Raw genomic sequence first — 19354 nt, 5'->3', positions numbered from 1 at the left:
TAGGATTTCTTGATATCAGCCACTTCCTCTATCTGACGGTGGTACATGCCATGTAGGGGTTTGTCCCTCCAGGTTGTCTGTTCCTCCTCCTCTGCACCCTCATCAGGGTTCTGCTGCCTGAGACATTCACTTAGCAGTTCATCCTTCGGGGCCATCTTTCTGATGTATTCTCGTATTTTCGATGTTTCATCCTGGACCGTGGCCTTGACGCTCACTAGCCCTCGGCCTCCCTCTTTCCGCTTAGTGTATAGCCTCAGGGTGCTGGACTTGGGGTGGAACCCTCCATGCATGGTGAGGAGCTTTCTAGTCTTGATATCTGTGGCTTCTCTCTCCAGTTTATGATGCCAGCTGGGTATCTGATGACTGGTAGTGCGTACATGTTGATGGCTTGGACCTTGTTCTTACCATTCAACTGGCTTTTCAGGACCTGCCTTACTCTCTGGAGGTATTTGGCTGTGGTTGACTTCCTTGTGGCCTCTTCATGGCGTCCATTAGCCTGTGGGACGCCAAGGTACTTGTAGCTGTCTTGGATATCACCTATGTTGCCCTCTGGTAGGTCAATCCCCTCAGTCTGGATTATCTTGCCTCTCTTTGAGACCATCCGGCCACACTTGTCCAATCCGAATGACATCCCTATGTCATCGCTGTAGATCCTGGTGATGTGGATCAGTGGGTCTATTTCTCGCCCATTCCTGGCATACAGCTTGATGTCATGCATGTAGAGCAGGTGGCTGATTGTTGCCCCACTACGGAATCGGTACCCGCACCTGCTCTTCGTAATGATCTGACTGAGGGGGTTCAGGCCTATGCAGAACAGCAGTGGTGATAGCGCATCGCCTTGGTATATGCCGCACTTGATGTTGACTTGGGCAATGGGCTTTGAATTGGCCTCTAGGGTTGTCTTCCACATTTCCATTGAGTTCTGGATGAAGGTCTTTAGGTTCCTGTTGACACAGTTCCAGACATTCCAGTATCCATGTGTGCGGCATTGAGTCGTAGGCTTTCTTGTAGTCAATCCAGGCAGTGCACAGGTTGGTCTGTCTCTTCCTACAGTCTCGGGCGACTGTTCTATCAACCGGTAGCTGGTGCTTGGCTCCCCTGGTAGATATATATATATATATAATAGATACAACACACATACAACACAAATATGTATAGGTATATACATATACATATGTATATATACATATATATGTATATTAATATATAGGAGTAAAGTATGTATGTTTGTATACATATATAAATAGATGTGTATATACACACACACACATATGTATATGTATATATATGTATATATATATTGCAGTCCTCATACATATTAGAGTGGACGTGGCTACTCGCTCTGTGATTGGTCAGACATGACCAGCACCCACCCCCTCAACCGACCAATCCCCGTCCGCGTTTCGCCCCACGTGACTCCGCTCGGCTCTCCCCTGCAAAGTTAAAAACAGACTTTGTTTATCTTGCAGGCTGTTTGTTTGAAATGCTCTCCGACTAGTTAACCTGCTTTCTTTCACCCCCCTCCTTACAGCCTTTTGATATTTTTCAGTTTGACTCTTTCCCAGCCGTGAACGCTGAGGAGAGTTTTCGCATTGACCTTCTCCACTCTTCTTTTTTTCCCCTCTTTGTGATTGAATTTGATCTTTGTGTGTGTGTGTGTGTTTCCTTCAGCTGATATCGAGTAGCACTGAAACAGAAAAACAAAAAAAACAGGGTCAGGACTCCTCGGTTTCTCTCCTCCATCACCTGCCGTGTTTGCCTCCTCCTGCAGACGTTTTGGTTTGCAGCTTTTTATTTTTATTTCCAGGTGATTTGTTCGACAGGAGGAGTGAACACACCGTGAGCATTTTTCCTTTTTCTTTTTTTTTTTAATCTTTGCATTTGCAGAGCGCCATGGCGACCGAAGTGGATACGTGGTCCACCAATGCTCCTCAAGCCGACGGTGAGTGCATGAATCCAGCCTCGCTTTTGTTTACCGCTGGGGCCTTTTTGCTTTGGCTTTGGCTTTGGCGTGCTCTTGCTCCATTGTCCCCCCCTCTGCACGGGATGGGCTGCAGCGTTAGCATGCTCCACCATGTGCTCTGTTTAAAGCACACACATGCACACACATGCAAAAACACTGAGCACTGGCGCAGCAGCCATTGCGCACGGACTGCTGCTTTTACGCACAAGAAATCTGCACCAAACTCCATTTGGGTTTTTTTATTTTTTTAGCAGCTTTGACTCGGTTGTTGTGTTGTTGCTCCCCAACATTTAACCCTTTCACGTTTTCTGATTGGACGAGGCCGTGGCTCTTTTACTTCCGCTTTGACAGCTCGTCGTTAGCACAACATTGGTGTGTTTAATGGTGCACAAACTGCGCACGGCTGCATGCATGCGTGAAAACGAGCTGTCTTGCTTCCTTGTTTTTTGTCTTGAAGGGGACAGGATGTTACGGGTCGTGGTTCCTCAATCACATACATGTGTCAACACATTTTGTAAAGGTGTTTTTAGCCCTTTAGACACGATGCAGATCAGTTTTCCACCCATTTCCTTTGTGTATTTGTGTTTTTTATTTGCTAAGCAATCGTCTGTCATGCATGGCTCCGACTTGCAAAAAAACAGGATGTGATTTTTTTTTTTTCTTTTTAATTTAATCAAAAATCCAGGCTGCACCGACACATAAAACACACATCATCTTTTTTATTTAAATGAGTTTTTAATAATTTGCACCGGTGTCTTTTCTTCACTGATATTTGAGCTCATGGCACACTCAGTTCCTCTCTCAAGCCCTGTTGACGTCGACACGTTATAGCCTGCTATAAGAGCCAATAGGAAGGCCTTACATAATCTCTGCCTTGTTGTGTATTTAAAGCTTACATAAGTGGCATAAATGTATTGTTAGCACTGGTGATGAACTGAGATTTAACACACGGGCGATCAACCTCCAAAAACATATACTCCCTTTTTTTTCATTTGTCTTTTACCTCAAAGGTTACACAGAGGTAAATCAATGCATGTGAGACACCACGTGGTGTGTTATGGTAGTCCAAGTCTGTGTGTGTGTGTGTGTGTGTGTGTGTGTGTAAGTAAAGATGCACAGATGTCGTTTTTTCCCCCCCTGCATGAATTTGATCAGCTCTTTTGCCCAAGCAAGGTCAGACACGCTCGATCGAGCAGGTCACAGACGCACTCAAAGACTCTATTGTCTGTGTCTGGTTTAAGAAAAAGAAGTGGGGGAGAAAAACCGGCTCATCTATACATTTGTGGGTCAATCTGTAAGCAGAACAGTGTGTGAAGTATGTACAACTTGCATACTTGCATACTATAACCCACAAGTACACTCTTCAAACATGGCTCTCCTCCCCTGGCCTTAAAGACCGTCCTGTTTTGGGTCAAAGCTACTGATTACAGTTTATTATCAATAAATCAGACGGATTATTTAGAGTTTACCGGCTTAAAAACACACAAATGTCCACTTTTTTTTAGATCTAAAAATGTTCTCCTGACCTTTTGAAAATAGTTTGACTGAATAATATGAACTCGTCACACTTGACCAGCATGTTTGAGGCTTTTATACCACATCTTACAGCCTTAATCAGCAGGTGGGTTTTACTTGATTGTCAGGTTGTTCTTTTTTTTTTAAATAAACTCGACAAAACACCTGACGAGTAGTACCACAGTTCTGGATGGATGCACATTTTATTGCACAAGTTATAGTACAGAGATTTTTGTGTATATTCTACACAGAAGTTTTATGTTCTTCCTTCTTAGACTTTTCTTTTTTATCCTCTTGTATATACCTCATGCTACAGTCACGTGTCATACTTGTAACTGTGGCTCCAACACTAAAATTTCCCTTTGGGTATCAATGAAGTTACGCGATTTCTCTATCTAGAAGCTAAATCCTGCAAAAATAGCCCAGCCTGTTGCGTTTTTAAGGAGGATAAATGACCCACAAATGAGAAATGAAGTCTTTATACTCAGTCATGATTCATTTTATATGATCGTTCTGTGTATGGTAGGTAACTTATAATGTAACGTTTCTCCACAATCCATCTGTTTCGGCATGTAACACAGAGCAGGTCTATGCCGTGATTAAGTGCTCCCATAGGTGCAGATTTAAAGCCCCACCTGTGGGGACATTTACATAACTCCTTTGGATAAATACACGTGTTAAAAGCATCGTGGAAGAAACCCACCGCCGTAAATGTCAAAGCAGATCTGTTCGTGAGTACACATTATGTTATGGTTTACCCCCTATCTCTATGTTTGCACAGACCGTCCGTTTGCACTAAGTTCGTCAGTTTGGAGACTGAACAAAGCAGCTGTTTAACAGAGTGTTTTATCAGTGGAGGTGACGGCTGATTTAAAAAAAATAAAAAATTATATCTAAAAACAACGTTATCAGACGGAGCTGCTTAGTTTATCTGAGCTCTAATCATTCGTATGCACGTTATCTGTGTTTTTGCTCCGCAGCTGTTACAGCATTTGACCCAAGAAGCACGAGTCAGCAATGCTGCACGAGTCTCCACTCACTGAATGAAGTTCATTTTTCTCACTCTGCATTAATAAAACAGGAGACATAACATCGTTTCACATGTGATTAACCCCCTCTTGTACTTTTATTTGTGCAGAGTGTGTGTGGCCACTTCCTCAGCTCCGGTCTGCACTGTTGTGTGTATATTTACACAAAGTTACCGTGACGTGTTCTTTTTAAAGTCTCCTTTCATTAAATCAAATGACAGTTAAACCTCTGGGACGTCCACACCCTTCTGTGTCTTCACAGATAATCACCACGGGACCAGATGCAGTTAGGCTTTTTCTTTTTGTCCACTCTATCATTGTGGAGATGCTCGTGTGACCATAGAGGACATCGCACATGTTTTTACTTATGTTTTTTTTAACTGTGCGTGGGTCGACGGATAAAGATCTCGTTTAGATTTTTATTACACAGGTGACCTTTTATTTTAATCATTGGCGTTCAACTGAGAGTGAGACTTCAAGAGAGTGCAGGCTGCGATAATGTTAAAAACAGAAAGAAAACAGGATTTTAAAAGAATAAAAAGTTGTCCATAACACACAGAGTTTGCTTCGGTCCTTGTGTGCAACCCTTCTTAGCAAATTAGATCCCCCTCTGCTACTTTCTGACTGACCATTTTACATGTGGTTAAAAGTTAATATAGTTTAGATTGTGTTTGCAGTTTGTTTAAGGATCTCAGGGATTAATAAAACAGCCTGAATCTAAATCAAAGCGTCATCTGCATAACAGTTTGTCTTTAAACATCCCGCAGACACGCAAAGATCCTCCTGCTTTGAATATTAACTCATGTCCGATCTGGTTTTTCCACAAAAAAAAAGTCTGTGATGCAGTTTATATAAGTTTCCCTGCCGGACACAGTTGCGATGGCACAGATCTTGTGCGTACACGTCTTAAAACTTTAAAACGAGGACAGAGAAACTTGCTTGTCAAACTATAATACATCGTGGAGGAGGAGGAGACTTTAAAAATGTTGCTGTATTTGACAGATTCTCCCAGAAATTTAAACTGCATACGTACAAAACTAGGTCTGTGTCTCGGGAGGAATGTGCTTCACTGACCTCTCTCTCATTCATAAACACTGCTACAGTACACAGGCTTAAAACCAAAATGCCTTGACACTGTGGAAAGCTCCCACACAGCATTTAGGGCAGAGGTCCTCTGCTGGTCTGCATCTGGCTTTTTTTTTTAAACGGATAAGTGTGTGGGCGTCTTTTTAAAACCATCACGACAGCGTTGTGCGGTTTAATATTCATCTTGGTGTACGCAGGGTAGGCGTGCAGAGTGGTTTTGTTGCTGTAGATTTATGTGACTGTGCTATTTATGTGACACATGGACTTATCTTTGCAGATTAAAACCTTGTAAAGTTTTACAGGAAAGATCTGCAACACAATCTTTGTTTGTTTTTTTTAAAAACTTCGTTAGCCTGACTTCATTTTGTTATGCTTGTTTTGCAACTCCTTGTCTTGGCAAGCTGCTCTGACTTTTTTTTCCGCCTTCCAGTTTTTTTGTTTTTCTTTCCTTTTTTGCTCTTGTCCAATTGGCCGGTCGTGTATTTGACACTCTACCATTGGTTAGTTCCTAATTTATAACGCTGGCAAGGCGACCGCGGGCTACGTGAGGGAAGGAGGAGGAGGAGGAGGACATGACACATGGTCGGCTGTTTACAGATTTTGAAGGCCAAGGGTGTGGCGCTGGAGTTACTGTAACAGGTTAAGTCCTGCTTGGCTCAAAGGTGCTTCCTTTGCCCTCCAGAGCAGACTGAACATTTTAGATCTTTTGAATACTTTTTGTAAAGTTGGTTCTAACTTTATTATTTTGTGACTACACCTCCTTTTTTTTTATTTTTAATTTGTTACTTTTATCTGTAGCCTGGACCTTTTTTCCCCTCTCTCCCTCCCTCTGTGTGTTTCCTACATGTCCTGTAATCTATAGGGCCATAACTCCTCAAACTGCCATTTGGGGCCCTTGCAAGTATTCATTACACCCTCAGACATTCCTCCTCCTCCTGCTGTTTTCCTCTCTCTCTCTCTCTCTTTCCTGCAGCCCGAGTCATGTGATCGTTCATCGACCCAACCATGCCATATGTAGTCAGGTCCACTCTAGCTGCCACGGACAGATCGCGAGAAGACGGAGGAATAAAAAAAAGAAAAGAAGAAAAAAAACTAGCGTCAGCGTTTCTCCACGTGTTCCCCTTTGCTCCCTCCCTCCCTGCAGGACTGCTCCAGTCTCACTTGTTGTCTCTGTCTCTACAACAGGACAGGACTTTACCCCCCCGAAACACAACATACAAAGGAGAATAGTGTATCAAGTTACTCGACACCTTACGCCCCGACAGAGCCGGTGGTTATATGACCTTTGACTCGACATGTAAAACATGGCTCTGACACGTGGAGGTGGAGGTGGCTGTAGCACATGCAGGCGGAGAGCATTGTTTTCATGCCCCGGGCCCCTGTGTTGCCGTCGTGTAGGTGTTGGTGCAGTTTTGTGAATGCACAAAGATGATCTGTAGCGTTTGTGGTGCACTTAAATCAAAGCTAAACAACATCGGCACATTAATTGTCAACATGAGGGAGACGTACAGGGCAGAATCTTTGAATCTCTGCCATTATTCTTAATGTATTTCTTATAAATTAGCTCATTTCTAACAGAAATTCACATTACAACTGAATTTTCCATCAGGATTTCCTTTTTTTTTTTTTATGTGGTTTACACTCTTACTAATATGTTTTTGTTTCTGGGAGTCATGTCACACAAGTAAAACTAAAGATATGCTTTAGATATACACTAATAAAACTATGACTTTCACTCTTCTGGGAAGGCTTTCCATAAAATTTTGGATACTGGCTGCAGGGATTTGATTGAAAACCATTTCTATGTGGACCTCATACCGTGCACACGTTTTACCCACGCTGTTGCTGTTGTGTCTGCTTACTTTGAGCCACATATTGTACCAATATGTGACTTGCACATGTTTTTATAGCACTACAACAACAAACATGAACCGTTCAAATTTTCTGACCACAGGGATGTTCTCTTTCGACAACAACCTGGCGGAGGCCAACCACCCCTACAGCGGCGACGAAGACGTGAACGACGCGGAGGTGAACGGCAACTGGACGCCTCAGGAGAAGGCTCTCCACGAGGCGCGCCTCAAAGCCAAAGCCAAGCGCCGCCTGCGCAAGTCCTCGTCCCGCAACTCCACCAGCGAGTCCTTCTCCGAGTCAGGAGATGTGGTAGGAGGTGACCCAAACAGTCCAAAGGGCAAAGTCAACACCAACGACCGCAAATCCAGGACGGGCAAAGGCAGAGGCCTGCCCAAAAAAGGTCAGTTTGAGGATTTCTTTCAGAAGCTGCCGCAGGCTCTGTGCCCGGAGGCTTCTTTGAGGCGGAGAGGACCATTTTCTGTAGCATGCAGAAGTTCAGCCATGTAGAGAAGACCTGAACACTTGACATATTTTGTTGACGATCAGTTAACAACAGTGAACACAGGCTGATGAGCTATAACCTCAAGTACCAGAATGAAAATGTGGGGAAAAAAAGCATTGGTAGAAAGATTTGTTGAGTGTATTTCTGGACTTATTTCTGGTCATGAAGATGTGACAGTTTCTGATGTGATTTGTGCACATGTGCTGATTGCTGACAGTAGTTTTGGTTGGAAACACGTTGAAACACACCTTCATGGTTTTTGTCTGCTGGTTGTCTCCAGGTGGAGCAGGTGGTAAAGGAGTTTGGGGGGCTGCTGGGATGGTTTATGAAGATGAGGAGCCTGATGTACGGGACCCCAACTATGATGAATCTGCTCAGGTGAGTGAGTGTAGCAGACTTTTGGACTTGTATGCATATTTATCTGAAAGAATTGGGACTATTTCTTTATCGGACAGTTGACGGTTGAGAGATAAGGAGTGAGAGAGAAAGATGGGTAATGAAGTGCAACAAAGGTCTTGGCAGGATGCGAGGTCATGGCGTTGCAGCTCATGGTTGTCGGCCAGCATGGGGCCTCAGGTCTTGTGCTAAGAGTTTTTAAAAATGTAGATTTAACATCCAATCAAACCTTTATTTAAACCATGAGAATCATTGAGTTTTCCCTTATTTGCAATGATGTGGAGATACAGAGAAGTATCTGAGGATTTGATTATTTAAACCACAACCCACAACTATTTTTGAATATGAATTGGTTTACCAGGCATTTTTGTGATTTGGAATTTATTTAATTTTGTAGTTAAAATGGGAAATTTACCAATTAGGCAAAGTCTTTAAATTCCTTTTCCCAACCCACATTTTAAAATCCAAAACATATTTGACATTTTTCAACATTAATATGCGTGTTTTCTTTTTTTTTGCACTGAGGAATTTCCAAAATGTTTTCTCTACCTGAGCCTCTGCACACACACTCACACACTCTCTCTCTCTCTCTGTGAACTGTTTATCTCAGTTGTTGCCGCTCTGACCTGTTGTGCGGAGCAGCTTTTTTTGTTCCAAAGAGGCCCCGCTGATCAAAGCTGTGGCTTACTGGATGACCGCTTTTATTTCTCGTGTCAAACGAACGTGCTGATGTTGAAGGGCTGCTGCTGCTGAAACGCGCTGAATATAAACGAGGCTTTCGCTCCGCGAACAAGATAATGTTTGTCCGTGCTCGGGACAACAAGCATATGCACTCTTGCATCTGTAATGAATTACGCAGTGCATTTGCCCTCTTGTGATGAACTGTAATATCTTGGATGGCATGAGGTCAAAGATGTTTTTGTAATTTATTTCCCAATGGATTAATCAAAGTCCACGTGATTCGGCCAAAGCTCATGCGAAACATGCCAACTCAAACAATTGTTTGATCCAGGTGGCTTTTTCCCATCGCACTTTTCGATCTTTAACCCCATTATCAAGCGAACGTTGTGTGTGAGATGCTGAAAGTCTCCTGTCATGGTCACGCTGACTGAATGGCAGAGTGGGAACGGAGCTTCTGTGAGTAAGAAGTTGATAACGTTTTGGGAACGGTTGTGAAAAGCCAGTGGGATTTGTCCTTGAGTGTTGTAGGAGCTTTAGCAGAAAGATGTCAGTGTGTTAACAGGGAAATGGGTCAGAGTGATACTGAAAAAGACCAAGGACGTGTGCAGACGGTGCCCTACGAGGGATCGCATGATTCTCAAATTTATAAAAATAATAATGCTTGAGAACGTCCGTTTTTCTCTCCTTGGACCAATCCTTGGTTTTAAAAAAACTGGTTCATTCTTCCTCCTGTACTTGGCCATAAATTATTGTTTTGGTTCTCTCCCTTCACCCTCTGCAGTCAACAATCACTTTATGCAACATGAGCAGGAAACAGGAAAGTGAATCAGAGTTTTGGCTACAGTCCTTCTTTTATACTCATTTGTTTTTCTTGTTATATAAACTTTGGCTCAGAAGAGGTCAAGACATTTGAGTAATTATATTTTTTTTATGAGCTGACAGTAAAATGGGACTTTTTCTCATGGAAAAAAAGAAGTAAAAAAGTAGTTGTTCTCTCTTTTTTTATTATTTCTCCTTTTTATAGTTATGTATTCACTCTGTGCCAAGATATATATTTATTTTTTTCTCAGTGCTTACTATTGTTCTCCTCTAGTTAGCAACACCTCACCTGAGAAGTGAGTTGGACCGGTTTTGACATTCTTGGCTTCCTCTAACACAAGTGTTGAAAAGAGAGAGAGAGGTTTTAAGTTGCATCGTCACAGAGTGACAGATTAAGGACATATAACACGGGCATTTTTTAAGATAAATATCAGTGATGATGTCAGATTATGATGATACTTTATAACATTTCAGATCTGGATTGCACAAAAAACCTTGACCTTGATTTCAGGATTCTGGTTTTTCGATAAGTGACTAAAATGTAGAGGAATATATGATTACGTAGCAAATTAAGTAAAACTTGCAATAATTAATTTGCATTTCTTTTCTGATGATGTGTTTTGTTCTTGCACAGGGGGACACAGTTTATGCAACAGTTGTACCAGAAGTGGATGAGAGGGAACTGGAGAAAATGGTCAACCCAATTGTTCAGGAGTACTTTGAACATGGAGACACAAAAGAGGTCCAGGTGAGTGACTTCTCCTGTTCACTCGATGCATGCCGACCAGGGATGCATGATATGGATGAATGATAATTAGACAGTGCCTGTCATCTCCCGTCAGATGTTGCTGAAGGGGCTCAACCTCGGCCCGCATAAGTACGAGTTCTCCTCCCTGGCTGTGTCCCTGGCCCTCGAAGGCAAGGCCAGCCACAGAGAGCTGACCTCCCGTCTGCTCTCGGATCTGTCGGGCAAGCTGCTGTCACAAAGTGACATGGCCCGCGCCTTCGATAAGATGCTCAAAGAGCTGCCAGACCTCATACTGGACACACCGGAGGCTCCACAGGTAGGACATGATGCAGAGGGGGGGGAAATGGCCATCAGAGCCTCAGAGTTCTGGTTGTGCCTTTTTTGTTGTTGTGTGCATAACAGGAGAGAGAAATCTCGTTCTAAACTATGTTTTGTATGTCTCTCAGATGTTGGGCCAGTTCATAGCCAGAGCCATTGCGGACCACATCCTGCCCATGTCTTTCCTGGACTGTTACAAGGGCAAAGTGGACTGTGACCATGCCAGGTGAGCCCGCACGAGCAAAAATTTAGTATACAGATGTAATGTCAAAATGTTCAATTTGACAGCGGTAAAATGTAATTAAAATCCCTATTAGGTGAATATTTTGACATAATTTTGCAGTCAGATGTCGTCCTCACCAAGTGCAGCACATTTATCAAATAATGTTTCAACAGGAAAAAATAACATGTCATCTTGGTAATTGGACCTCCAAGCTCACTCTAGCCTTGCTATTTTTCCCCCCTATTTCTGTGCAAAAACATTTTGTTTGTGGGTTATGTTTTTTTTTTTGTCAGAGTTGCTTTGGACCGTGCTGCGGTGCTGCTGACTATGAAGAGGGAGATGATGCGTCTAGATAACGTGTGGGGCGTGGGCGGAGGCCTGAGACCCGTCAAACATCTCATCAAGGAGGTAAGCTCAGTCCGTTTTTAACGACCACAAACTGAGTCACTTTGTTCGTTTCCATATTGAAAATGAACTTGAACTGCATTGACGAGCTCCTCTTCTTTTATTGACATAATATCGCGTACATCAACAGAAGGCAGGAATGCATGCTGGGTAGAAAGCCACAGGCGAGCCTTCTGCCGTGTTGCTGTGTCAGCGCGGCACTTATCTCCCCTGAGAAATGAGAACTGCAAAAAATGTGGCCACAGGAGGGGCCGACTGATACACACCCTTCAGTGTTTAACTGAAACACACACTGCACACACACTGCACACACACACATGATCATGCCCCAATTATTCAGTGTTAATGTGGGCGTGGATAATGTGGGAGTTTCAAGTGCACATCTTGTAATCAGTTATGCAACATTTCCAGTGATTTTTGTGTGTATATATATACTTTTTTGGTGCATGTGTTTAGAAATGGGGGAGTGGTCCCTCAGTGTGTTTACAGTCGTGTAGCACTGTGTAATCCTCAGACCTGCAGGCTCTCCTGTCCAGTTTTGATTTCCTGCCTGGCTGTGCGCAGCCTCGGGGCACAAGGCCTCTTTCACTCGCCCCTCTCGCTCGCAGCCTCTTCTAATCCTCCAAAATTTCTTCATCCTCTCTTCTGTCACTGTTCGGCCTGTACACGACCCATACCCTCCCTTTCCCCCCTGATGCTGAGGGGGGGGAAAGGGAGGGTACACACACATTCACACATTATTTTTATTTTGTCCAGAGTGGACTCACAAGTGTTGGACTCGCTTTGAGGGTTTTGAACTCATTGCATTAATCACAAGCCTCTCAAATCTCAAGCGGTATGACTAATTATTCCATAAATAACTTTTTAAGCAAACACGGTTGAAGTGTGTGCAGCTCTGTAGTGTGTAGAGATATTTAGCTCAGAACACACACGTTTGTGCGGTGGTAAATAATTGAACTGTACTGAAACATGGAAAATTTACATTTTCACAATATTACAACGTCAGTAATCACACCAGAATCACAGCTGTGTTGTTCTGAGACAAAGATTTAACCCACGTCTCTCCATCCTGTCCAGAAAATGAGCAGCCCAACCCTTTCCAGTCACAGTTACATGTTTTACTTCATTCCAGCTGCACACGGAAACTGAAGGTGGAAAAACTAAAACATTTTTTGTGTGTTTTCTTTTCCAGATGAACCTTCTGCTCAAGGAGTACCTGATCTCAGGAGATGTGGCCGAGGCAGAGCACTGTCTGCGGGACCTGGAAGTACCACACTTCCACCACGAGCTGGTCTACGAGGTATTAAGGACTTAATGTTTGGTGTTTATTCTATCATAAAACGCTCTTCTTTATCCACCAACAAAACAAATTATAAAAGGCACACAGATTCAAACCGACGTAAGACACTGACATGCGGAAGTGTTATGCATGACGAAACGGGATGGAAACAGCCTCGAGTATAACTGCAGGTACAATGGCAAACAGAGGATGTCAGGTTTCTCCATGTTCTCCTCACGTTGTGACAAGTTAAATTCAGCACAGCGAAAAGTATTTTCTCTTTCCGCTCAGTCAAGTGGACTGCAGAGGGAAAACTGTTTTTTTTTTTTTTGGTGGGACTGTCATTTCTGTTTTCTGCCAAGGACAGTGTGTGTCTGCCAGACAGACACATTCTCTCATTTGCACTACATGTATTAACCGAGCTCTGTCCAAATCAATCAATGTAAAATGGGGAAGACATATTGCGTAACCCACGAATATAACTTCTCAGGGCGTTGCTGAATATATGTATTCACGGCGGCTCTAATTTAAGTTCAGAAAACACTTTGCTTTGCGTGAAACAGGTGATGATGAGCTGGTTACCAAATGCTTGTTGTGGTTTTTTGGCTTTGGTTGTGTACACAGTGTACTGTTGTATCGGTTGTGTAGCCTGGTCAGAGCGTATTCAGCCAGCTGGACTTTCTCTGCCATTTGTCTCTATTTTAATTGGCTACAGATAACCACAAATTAAAATACTTTTTTTGGTAATTGGATTTTTTTGCAATTTGCCGCCCCCTGTTTCAGAGTGCAATTCGCTTACACACTTGTAAATATGGACGGCTGTACACGTGTATTTGTTCTGATTACAACGACACAATCTTACTCAGCCGGCAGCCTTTTGCTTCTCTGTTGTTGCCTTATTCACCTGTGGCACCAGTGTAAACACTCCTCCAGTGCTCTGAACTTACAGTCCAGGCAGCAATGCGAATAACTGACTGAGCTAACAGCAGCTACATTTAGCAGCAGTGACCTATAGTAGTTGGTAGTGTGTGTGACCAGAGATGTATAGCAACGAAGTGGAACCACTTAAGTACTGTACTTAAGTACTAAAATGCAGTATCTGTGCTTTTTTGGAGTATTATTTCTTTTCCCCAACTTCCACTTTTACTGCACTACATATTTTTGATGAATTTAATACTTTTACTCCGATACATTTTTCATGTGCTGAATCGTTACTTGTGAATGACGAGGCGATATTGAACAAACCTGCATTTATTGCTGAACGGTTTGGTTCCAGGACTCAGTGACTGTCGACCGTAACCATTACAAAAACCCAACAGAACAGTCCCGGTCTCACACATCAACCTCGCTCGTGCGCCGTACGTCATACACCTGACACCCAGGCGCGCTCTCTCACCTGCTCACCCGCCCCCTCACTCTTGCATTCATTCAGACGCATTCACAGACCATCGGAAATCACAGAACTCTACCATGAACATTGTAACACTGTAACATTAGAAGTTGTATTTGAAATAATATAAACAACAGTACTTTTACTTTCAGTACTTGAGTAGCAATTTTTTACATACTTGCAATACTTAAGTACAAAACATTTTGAATACTTTAGTACTTTCACTTAAGTATGGTATTTAAAGAACACTTTAACTTCTACTCAAGTCATTTTTTTGAAATAGCACTTGTACTTATACTCCACTCCTTTACTCCAGTACTTTATACATCTCTGTGTGTGACTAAGTGCTGCAAAGCATTGCATCTGCAACGAACAGCACTGAGTGAACAATTGTCAAACTCTTGCCCCTGCACCCTCTCCTCAGGTATAAAATAATGGCAAAGGGCAAGCACTGCCACCATGTGGTGAAATGTGCAGCCTGCAGATGTTTGAGTTTATTAATAGACGATTAGACACGTCTCTTTCTTACACGTTATGTTTTCTCATCCTTTTTCAGACTATAGTGATGGTGCTGGAGTCCAAAGGCGACACTGCCAGTCATATGATGATAAAACTGCTGAAGTCTTTCTGGAAAACAGGCCTCATCACTGTGGATCAGATGAACAGGGTCAGTGCCTTTTTGTGTTTGTTTGTTTGTTTGTTTGTTTATTTCTACTAGTTTCCCAATATGTGTTTGAACAAATCTGAAAATTCATGTGGATTTAACTTTGTAGTCACGCTTTCCGTTTTAATCTCATGAAGGGCTTCGAGCGTGTTTACAACGAGCTGCCTGAAATCAGCCTCGACGTGCCACATGCCCACTCCCTCATGGAGAGCTTCGTGGACCTCTGCTACAAGGAGTCTGTCATCACCAAACAGCTGAGGGATGCCTGTCCCTCCAGGTTAGTCAGCACTTTTTTCATATCTTTCAACAAGGTCATTCATAATGGCTGGTTCTTATTGACAACAAATCCTGTGGAAATAAAAACGAAAACCAACATGTGATTGTGCATCTGTAAATACTTTATGACTTCCTTAGCATGTCTGTGGCTCTCAGTGTTCCTACTAAGTAAATAGTGTATTAACAGCAACAGGATGTGGTATTTATTCAAATTATACAGTGCCTATGTTTGTGGCAATGAAGGAACATGTCACTCAATGCAACAGTGTGACTCATTTAAGTGTTTTTAATAGTTTTTGGACAACAATGGAGGTCTGTGGCACAGAGAAAATACACAGACAGTCCTCGGTGGTTTTGGTATTTGCACAGGAGTTGTTGACAACCAGAAAAATCTAAAACATAACCAGCCTTATTCTTTAATAACATGCGTAAGATGCACGCTAAAGTGTCTCTAAAATCTCTGTCTCCTCCATTAGAGGGCGGAAGCGTTTTGTAAGCGAAGGAGACGGAGGCGTGATCAAGACCTAACCCGCCAGAGGAAGAGGAAGAGCAGGAGGAGGAGGAGGAGGAGGAAGGGTGTCTACAGGTTCTCGCACCCTGTTTCCACTCCAGCATGTTCTCCCTTAAAGCGGGCATGCTGGCAGTCTAAAGTTTCCTTGTTCCTCTCTTGATAATGTTGTCATTACACAAACCAGCGTTGACGTTTGGTGAAAGTAGACTGAAGAGTGGTATGGGCGTTCAGTTCCCTTCATCTTGTTAATCACTGTTTATGACAATTTTTTTTTTTTTGGAAGAATATACTTTATTTCTGGGGTTGATGCGCCCTTTATGCCTCAGTCTTCTCAGTTTCTGGTGCAATTCATGTCAGAGCGGCAGAGAGACGCGTGGACAGGCTGAGGAAGTGTGGGAGATGAATCGGGGCGTTTTTGTCTCTTGCTTTGCTTCATGTTGCCATGTCTGTATTTTTTTTCTTTTTCACGCGATGCGCTATAAATGAAAACAGCACTTAAAAGACAGAGCGTTCTGTACAGTCAGTGAGCACTTAGTAATTTAGCTCAACAGCAAAGATCTTTTTTTTTTTTCTTTTTTTTTCTGCCATAAATAATTTGAAGTAATTTCAAGGACAACATGCTTTATAGCTTCTGGTTCAAGTGGTTCTATTAATCCTTTATGAACAGTGTTTTTTTTGTTCTCTTTTTCTTTGGTTCTTGGTCGCTGAGGCCAAATGTTCACTTTGTAAAGCACACAGACGTCAGAGCAATAAGTGCTTTGGCTCTGTTTGGGTGTTTATTTGAAATTTGCATTAGGGCAAATATACTTCAGAAGCCCTTTTTTGGAAAATAAATTGGGGCTAATGTGTGTTTAAAAAAAAAAAAAAAAAAAGAAAGAAAAGAAAAAAAAACTATTTGGAGCACTCTGACTTTTTTTTGTAAGCAGAATTCATCCGGAAATTCATCTTTAAACTTGAAATCTGTCTGTGAAATGGCACCATCAGCTCTTTAAACTTGAAATCTGTCTGTGAAATGGCACCATCAGCCCTTCTTGGAAGACGCAAAATTCATCTTTTGCCACTGTAACAGTTGTACATGTTGACCAAAGTTAACGTGGGTAAAAAATAATTAATTCATTAAAAAAAGCAACAAAATAAAGTTTCTTTTTTTTTGTTTTGTTCATGTAAGCAGTGTTTGACAAAAGAATAACCAAGAGTAAGTGACGGGGCAAGCATAGTAAAGATGTACATCAATCACATTTGTGATCTTTAATGTATATTTCAGTCTCGTCTTTCACTTCTGTACCTCTTGTCTCATATCCCATCGTTCTCTGACTAATGGTCAGAACAGGTGTAAAGATTTTAACTTTACTGGTAACTAAGAAGCAGTTTGAGGCCAAAGACTGGATTTCTTTTTCATCCCAAAGTTCTGACGCCCCCGAATTATGGTACATCTTAAGATGCTTTGCTGTGTGTCTTTATGGCACAGCTTTAATATGCCTACAGTGTAAATAACAGCTTGAGGGAATTTATGTTGAATGGTTTATATTTGGGAAATATATGGTGTAATCAACACACTCATCAATGCATGCACTGTCTACTGTCCGAGGCTTTATTGTTAATGTTTTGTATTCCTACAGTCATCTTTGTATTTTTCATTTTTGGATCAACAACACACTCCCCTACACGAGAAGTTCTTATTATATATATATTTCAATAAAATTACATATTTCCCTCTACAATGTCACATTTGCTTTGTTTTCCCTACTGCGCATTAGTGATGTGTCAGTCGTGAACGAGCTGGCCCTTTTATTTTTTTCAATTATTTTGTTTTGTAAAGTAATGTCTAATGTGACTGAATGTCACGTGTGTTTTTCTATCTGCTTTGTGTAGCAGCGCGGTTCTACAATTAAGTTAGTGCAATCATGTGGTGGTTTCAGAGAGTTACAAGGGTCTGTAAACGCAAAGAAACAATTGGCTACAGTAATTTACTGATATTAGAAATTATTATTTTTTTTTTTACTTTTGAATACATATAAAGGATGTATTGAATAATTTGAATGATATATGCGTTCACGTACAAATCATTAGTCAAATCAGCGCTAAATGAGGCTGAATTGTAAAAGGTATAAGTGGTAAAATAATGAGCCGCTTGCGAGCCGGAAAAAGAGCCAGCTCTTCTTGGTGAGCTGAGTCAAATGATCTGACTCCCTAAAAAGAACCGAACTTCCCGTCGCTACTGTGCCTATGTCTGTAATCTTTAATAGTATGATGAGGAAGGGAGGAACTGGGTACAGGATGACGTCACTAACGTACACCGAGAGTACACGTCAGTGTAGAATGAGTAGTAACCAGAAAGTCACTAGTAAGGCTAGTCACGAGTATGCTCACGCATATATAGCAGAGCGGTTCTACAATTAAGTTAGTGCAATCATGTGGTGGTTTCAGAGAGTTACAAGGGTCTGTAAACGCAATGAAAACAATTAGCTACAGTAATTTACTGATATTAGGAAATGTAATTTTTTTAACTTTTGAATACATATAAAGGATGTATTGAATAATTTAAATGATATATGCATTCAAATACAAATCATAAGTCAAATCAGTGCTAAATTTGGCTGAATTGTAAAAGGTACAAGTGGTAAAACAAAGAGCCGTTTGGCAGCCGAAAGAGTCGGCTTGTTTAGTTTTGTAAAGTAATGTAATTGAATATCACACATGTGCTGTACATCCACCAGTACATCCACCAGTCAAGCTGTCCTTTTTTTATTTTTATTTCTATGCTTAAGTATTTAAAGGTTTTTCTATCTGCTTTGTGTAAGAGAGCGGTTCTACAATCATGTGGTGGTTTCAGAGCGTTACAAGGGTCAATGAAAACAATTGGCTACAGTCATCAATTTACTGATATTAGAAAATGTATTTTTTAAACTTTTAGATACATATAAAGGATGTATTGAATAATTTAAATGATATATGCGTTCACATACAAGTCATAGTAGAATAGAAAGCTTTTATTGTCATTGTACAACAGACATACTGTAGGCACAACGAAATTACAGGGGGTTTCAACGAGGTGCTGGTCTTAATATAGATTATAGTATAAAACTACAATATAAATAAATACAGTATTTCTGTATTAAATTATTACTTTATTATTTCTGTGATAAAGTGTTTCTGATTCTGATTCTGAAATACAAATGCAAAAATAAAATATATAAGCTATACAAAGAAAACAGAGTGTATTCATAAAAAGTGAATGCTGCATTCTTGCTTGTATTTGCATAGCAAAAATGGTAAATTTGGCTAAATTTTGTAAAAGGTATAAGTGATAAAACAAAGAACCATTTGGCAGCCGAAAGAGCCGGCTTGTTTAGTTTTGTAAAGCAATGTGACTGAATATCCACCAGTCAATAGCTGTCCTTTTTATTTTTTATTTCTATGCTTAAGTATTTAAAGGTTTTTCTATCTGCTTTGTGTAAGAGAGCGGTTCTACAATGATGTGGTGGTTTCAGAGAGTTACAAGGGTCAATGAAAACAACCGGCTACAGTAATTTATTGATATTAGAATTTTTTTTTTTTTTTTTAACTTTTGGATACATATAAAGGATGTATTGAATAATTTAAATGATATATGCGCTCACATACAAATCAGAATAGAATAGAAAGCTTTTATTGTCATTGTACAACAGACTACTGTAGGCACAACTAAATTACAGG

At 41.3% G+C, this 19354-nt stretch overlaps 1 protein-coding gene across 1 annotated transcript; it reads left to right on the top strand.

Annotated features, from left to right (window-relative positions):
* Positions 1-1454: 1454 nt before the first annotated feature.
* pdcd4a (programmed cell death 4a) lies at positions 1455-16547 on the top strand. Its single transcript, XM_019255324.2, has 12 exons — positions 1455-1779; positions 1888-1942; positions 7547-7846; positions 8229-8326; positions 10479-10592; positions 10687-10908; positions 11039-11136; positions 11427-11541; positions 12731-12838; positions 14764-14874; positions 15009-15148; positions 15624-16547. The coding sequence occupies exons 2-12, from the start codon at positions 1894-1896 to the stop codon at positions 15673-15675; spliced, it is 1407 nt and encodes a 468-aa protein (XP_019110869.1). The 5' UTR covers positions 1455-1779; positions 1888-1893; the 3' UTR covers positions 15676-16547.
* Positions 16548-19354: the final 2807 nt, after the last annotated feature.

The sequence above is a fragment of the Larimichthys crocea genome, chromosome X (genome assembly GCF_000972845.2).
Source record: "Larimichthys crocea isolate SSNF chromosome X, L_crocea_2.0, whole genome shotgun sequence".
Taxonomy (NCBI): Eukaryota; Metazoa; Chordata; class Actinopteri; family Sciaenidae; genus Larimichthys; species Larimichthys crocea.
Note: the sequence above shows the minus strand (reverse complement) of the source record. Positions and strands in the feature narration are given on the sequence as shown.

Coding starts and splice junctions, on each gene's coding strand:
- pdcd4a (XM_019255324.2), top strand. CDS start 1,894: ATGGCGACCGAAGTGGATACGTGGTCCACCAATGCTCCTCAAGCCGAC. Junction 12,839..14,763: donor ACCACGAGCTGGTCTACGAG/GTATTAAGGACT, acceptor ATCCTTTTTCAG/ACTATAGTGATGGTGCTGGA. Junction 15,149..15,623: donor AGGGATGCCTGTCCCTCCAG/GTTAGTCAGCAC, acceptor CTCCTCCATTAG/AGGGCGGAAGCGTTTTGTAA.